Below are 5,837 nucleotides of genomic sequence, written 5' to 3'. Positions count from 1 at the left end.
AGAAAAGGAGGGAATCCGGGTTCAGGTCTGCTCCTCCCAGGCCTCAGTTTCCCCATCTGTGAAGTAAGGATTGGACTTGATAATAGCAGGGCTCTGACAGTCTTGGTGGTGCCTGCCTGCAGACCTAGGAGGTGGGGACGGGGGAGGGAAAGGGAGTTTGGGCCAAGAAAAACCTAGAAACAGGTGGGGCCAGTCAGGGGCCAGCAGAGGAGGGAGGGGCCCACTGCTGCCTCTGTGAGCACCGAGTCAGAGCTGGCTCTAATTCAGCTAGGAGTAGGGGTCAGGGGCAAGGCCCCAGCTAGGCTAGTGTGAGACAATAATTAAGGGCAATAATGACCATTCACAAGCAGCCGGCACTTTGCAGCATGCATCACCTCAGCTGGGCCTGCCCCAACCCTGTGATTATCAGCCCTGAGAAATAAGGCCCCGAGTGGCCTGGGGCTTGCCCCGGGTCACACAGTGGGTCAGTGTCTAGACCCCACATGACCTGTCTGTTGTTGGCTGGTCATTTGAAACTATAGCAAGTCATATGCTAGAAAGTGCTCTGGCTCTTTAAGGAGGGAGCTAACAGGACCCAGATGGCAGGCCTGGGCCACAGTCAAGGAGAGCAGTCGCCATTTCTCGACTCATTAAAAGTTTGGCCAAGCGAGCAAAGTGGGCACCAGGGGCAGGTGGATCTCCACGGGCTGGGGCCGCAGCTGGACCCAGTGCCGGGCCCAGGCTCTGTAATTGGGCCCCAGGTGCCTGCTGAGCCCTCATCCCCCCCCACCCCTTCCCGGGAGCCTCAGAGCCACTGAGGTCCAGCTCATTATGGCCTAATTGGTGGCAAATCACTCAGCCGACCTCAGGGATGAGCTCAGAGTGAGAAAAGTTTGAGCCTCCACAACTTTGTCCCACGCGGCCACAACTTTCTCCGTAGAGGTCCAAATTTTCCCAGCCCTGGGGGCACCGATGTTTCTCCATCCGTGCCCCAGGTTTCTCCGGGTTGCCGGAGCCCAGGTGCACCAGCCATAAGCTGCTGTCCCCGCTGGGGCTGGCGTAACCCTCAGCCATAGCTGAGGTCTGAGGCACCTCTCAGCTCCCCAGAGCCTGCAAGTGCCCTCAACCTGCTGAGGGAGGTCTAGCTCTATCCTCCACTCCCACCCCATCCCGGGACACTTGCTGGAACAGCAGCCCCTCCATACCCAGGGATCAGGGCCTGGGCATTCCTGGGCCAAGCACGACATCCCTGAAGGGGAAAAGTCCCATCAACCTGACCATGGGTCCAGGGAAGTTCACAGGGCCCCCACCCCCACCCCCTCATTAGTCCATTTCCTCCTCACAGCAGCCACAGGAGGGAGGGAGGGTGATGCAAAGATGATGATGGCGATAAAGGATAAACAAATGATTATCACTTCAGACTCAGAGTCTTCTCTGCATCAGCCCGTTTACTCTTCAGAGAAGCCCCAAGAGGTACCCCACTTCATTGAGGAGAAGTCCTTACCCCCACTTCACTGATGAGAAAACTGAGGCTCAGAGGCCTGAAGCTCATCCACCTCCCACAGCCTTTCCCTGCAGAGAATATTAGCTTTGACATGAGACTGATTTGGGCTCCAAACCTGCCGCTTAACTAGCTGTGTTGAGTTATGCACAATATTTAACTTCGCTGAGTCTGTTTCTTCATCTGTTAATCGGGGATGTTATCATATCCATTTCCTGAGGTTGTGAGGTTAAACACGGTCTATCTAAAATGCCTACCCTAGTCCTAGCTGGTTTGGCTCAGTGGATAGAGTGTTGGCCTGCGGATTGAAGAGTCCTGGATTTGATTCCAGTCAAGGGCACATGCCCATGTTGTGGCTTAGTACCCAGTAGGTAACTGATCAATGATTCTCTCTCATCATTGATGTTTCTATCTCTCTCTTCCTCTCTGAAATCAATAAAAAAAATATTTTTTGAAAAAAGTAAATAGCCGAAACCGGTTTGGCTCAGTGGATAGAGCGTCGGCCTGCGGACTGAAAGGTCCCGGGTTCGATTCCGGTCAAGGGCATGTACCTTGGTTGCGGGCACATCCTCAGTGGGAGGTGTGCAGGAGGCAGCTGATCGATGTTTCTCTCTCATCGATGTTTCTAGCTCTCTATCCCTCTCCCTTCCTCTCTGTGAAATATCAATAAAATATATTAAAAAAAAAAGTAAATAAAGAATAAAATGCCTACCCTAGTCCTGGCTCAGAGTAAACGATCACTAAATGACTGTGGTTAATACACTCTTACAGCTTGTGGGACAAAAAAGCACAGGATTTGGAGCCAGCATTTAAAAAAATATGTTGGCTCCCTAACGGTTAGGCAAACTCATTAGTCAACAGAGCCAAATATCAACAGTACAACGATTGAAATTTCTTTTGAGACCCAAATTTTTTTTTTTTTTTTACTACTACAATATTTTATAACAATAGAATGTAGCTGGAAATCCTACATGGTAACGCGGACAATATGATACACAACCCCAGGGGGAGGAGGCAAGAGAGAGTATGGCAGAGGCCATTGGTTTAGACCAAGAGCCTTTCCATGGTCTGCTGAATGGACCGGATCTGCTGCTTCAGCTGGGAGCCTTCTTTGATGGTGACAGAACAGGCGATGACAGGCCTGGAGACCCCGCAGGCCCGCCCCAGTGTCTGCCTGGAGCGCACAAACACGTAGGGTACATTCTTGTCTTCACACGGCAGCGGGGGGTGCAAGATGATCTCCAGGGGCTCTGTGTCTGCAGCCATCCCAATGAACTCAGAGATGCCTCTGTTAAGGGTTTTGGTGGCCTCATTGGCTCCTTTTCGAAGCTGCTTGTAGTTACATGACTGCTGGACGAGGTCCAATCGTTTTTTGGTGAGGTGGGCATCTGCGAGAGGGTAGGCCTTCGGATTTACATCAGCCTCAGTCATAGCTGCGGGTCCGCGGTCTCGCCTCTCCTCAAGACGCGCCGCCGACGTACGTCAGAGAAGGTGCGCTCCACTCCCGAGAGCCAAATTTTTTAAACTTAAACTATATGGGTAGGTACATTGTTATTAACAATTAGGGTACTCCTAAGCTGGCCTTTGCTAAAAACTCAAGGGGCCAAAGAGCCGCATGTGGCTCGCGAGCCGCAGTTTGCCCACCACTGCCCTAACCCATGCCAGGCTCCATAGTAGGCCCTGGAGTTTCCAATGTTGGTTAGAAGCGCTTCTGAGCAGTGGGAGGAAGGACAGGGCAGGGGCCCATCTGAGATGCCCCTCAGCTCTCCAAGCCCAGGTTGATATTTGGTTAAATACTAGAGCGATATCTGCCCCGCAGGGTGATGGCGAGAACCACGTGTGACAATGCAGGCAAATGTGGTCTGCGATTCCAGAGCCATAAGAAACAACCCTACCATTTCACAGACAAGGAAGCTGAGAATCTGGGGCCATAGGTCATTGCCAAGGTCACCCATCTGGTGGTGGCCAAGCCCCAGGGTATGCTCCACAGCCTTCCTCAGCCTCCCACCTCAGTCACTCACTGCAGCCTCACTGACACACACTGGGGTGCACACCCAGCCAGCGTGAGACGCAGGCCCTACCTCTTCCCAGGGAACTCACAACCAGGAATCAGTAAGAAGAGGGGAGATACATGCAGAAAGGACACACGCCCAGGGGCATGTGGAGGGAGTGGGGGTACATGCCCCCTCCTCTCCCTGCTGAGACATGTAAACTGTGAGCTCCAGGACCTTCTCTCTTTGGCTTGCTTTGCCCCCAAATAAACCCACAGTCTATGCCGAAACAGAGAGCTTGCTATAGACACACAGCTTCAAGACCACAGCCCCCTTCCAATCAGATGGGGCCCCACAATCTCTCTGAGAGAGAAATTCTCTGCCCCTTGGAGATGGTCTGAGCTCAGTAGTGATGGGCGATCATTATGGGGTCAGTGCCAGCTAGCTCTGGCCTCTGTTCCCTGGCAGGCCTGATCTAAGGTGTGGCAGAGGGAGCTGGGTCTGGGGACCTTCTTAGGGCCCCTGAATCATTGGTAACCACCTTGCCAGAGATAACCACACCTGCAGGAGGAATCGGGGACTCTGAGGAGGGCAGAGGCTGAGGATGTGGACAGAGTCTGAGGAAGTGAACCAGGTTGGTCCAAGATCCTCTGCAGAAGATTTGGAGGGGGCTCAGAGGAGACACGCACGAGTTAAGTGTGGAAACAGCAGCAATGGGGATTAGAATCAGACAGCCCAAGTTCAAGTCCCAGCTCTGCCGCTTCCTGGCGGCCTGGCCTTGGGCCAGTGTGTGGCCTTCACCTGTTTCATCGTCCATACAATTGGGGTAATACTCAGCCCAACAACATAGGATTGTTGTAAGTATTGGAGAGAAAGTCTAATATTTATAGACTGTGTTAGAAACTGCTAAATAAGGTACAGATGTTACCTCCTTTGATCCTCACAACGTCCCTGTGGGGCTTGGTTTGTTCACAGCTGTGCACTACACCTAGCCAACTGGCGCTCAGTAAAATGTGCTGACTGAATGAGTGAGTGAAAATGGGGCTGGTGTTGTCATGCCCGTTTTTCAGAAGAGCACACTGAGGCTCAAAGAGAGGAAGCAACTTGCCAGGACCACACAGAGCCAGGTCTCTTGCCCTGGGCCCTGATACCAGCATGTTCTGACTGACCCAGGCTCACAGTCCGAGAGGGAGTGGGGGGCCACACCAGGAATGTCCAAGGTTGAGGAGTCCCAAACTAAGTAGCCAAGCCAGGCACAGGCTGCTCCTTTCCCCAGGCACAGTCGCTCCAGCACAGGCCTGACCCCAGAAAGCCTCTGCCCGACGTGGTGCTTGGGTGCCACCTTGTGGCTTATGTGGGCAATGCAGGCTGCACCTGGCCTGGCCCGGAGGCCTCAGGATGCGGAGAAAGGAAGGTCAATCCTGCCCCTGGAGCGCTGTCAGTCCACAGATCCTGGACTAGGCCCCAGCCCAGACATGAATAAGAAAGGACAGGCTGCCCTAACCGGTTTGGCTCAGTGGATAGATCGTTGGCCTGCGGACTCAAGGGTCCCAGGTTCGATTCTGGTCAAGGACATGTACCTTGGTTGCGGGCACATACCCAGTAGGGAGTGTGCAGGAGGCAACTGATCGATGTTTCTAACTCTCTATCCCTCTCCCTTCCTCTCTGTGAGGAAAAATCAATGAAATATATTTTTTTAAAAAAAGAAAGACAGGCTGCCACAAAAGCTTCACTCAGAGAAAACGGCCCCTGGAGCCAAACAACTTGCTTATGGGACAGCCCTGGACCTGGGGGGAGGCTGGCTTGTACGAGTCAGTGTGAGGGCGCCTTGGATCTCCTGAGGGAGCAGTTTTTGATGCAGAGGATCCTGACCACCTAGACCTGGAGAGAAACCAGGAAGGAGAGTTTAGGGCCGGGTGCCATGGGGGGCCAAGAAGGAGAGACAGTGGATAAGTGGACCACCCGGGAGTCCTGGGATGGGGGTGGGAGGCTACCAGGTGCCCAGGCCAGTGGGGCTGCCAAGTGCCCCCCACATGGGACACAATGTGAAATCTGGGCTCTGAGACTCCTCACACTGCAGCAACTCAGCGCTGCTGGGGCAAGAACGGTCAGAGAGGGCTTTCGACAGCAGGTGGCACCTGAGGCCCCAGAGCAAGCCCAGGCGGCAGCCAGAGTTGCTGAGGGGAGGGAGGACAGACTGGGAGGAGGAGTGGATGGCAAAGTGCAAGCAGCTTGGCCTTGCTGGAGGGCAGCTGCCCCTCAGAGAGGGGGCAGGGATAAGAGTTGGACTCTCCGTGGTTGGCGGAGGGGTTGGTAGGGTTTTACTAGGCGAGACGAGGTCAGGTCTGCTTTCCCAGAGGATCCTC

The 5,837-nt window shown here is 53.8% G+C and overlaps 1 protein-coding gene across 1 annotated transcript; it reads right to left on the bottom strand.

Moving 5' to 3' along the window:
- Window positions 1–2,524: 2,524 nt before the first annotated feature.
- LOC308233271 (NHP2-like protein 1) lies at window positions 2,525–2,979 on the bottom strand (the record flags this gene model as incomplete). Its single annotated transcript, XM_080640170.1, has 1 exon — window positions 2,525–2,979. Exon 1 carries the CDS (start codon window positions 2,909–2,911, stop codon window positions 2,525–2,527), a length of 387 nt encoding a protein of 128 aa, XP_080496296.1. The 5' UTR covers window positions 2,912–2,979.
- Between the last annotated feature and the right edge of the window lie 2,858 nt (window positions 2,980–5,837).

Source organism: Plecotus auritus (assembly GCF_963455305.1).
Source record: "Plecotus auritus genome assembly, chromosome: 9".
NCBI classification, from domain to species: Eukaryota; Metazoa; Chordata; class Mammalia; order Chiroptera; family Vespertilionidae; genus Plecotus; species Plecotus auritus.
This window is presented reverse-complemented; position numbering and strand designations above follow the sequence as displayed.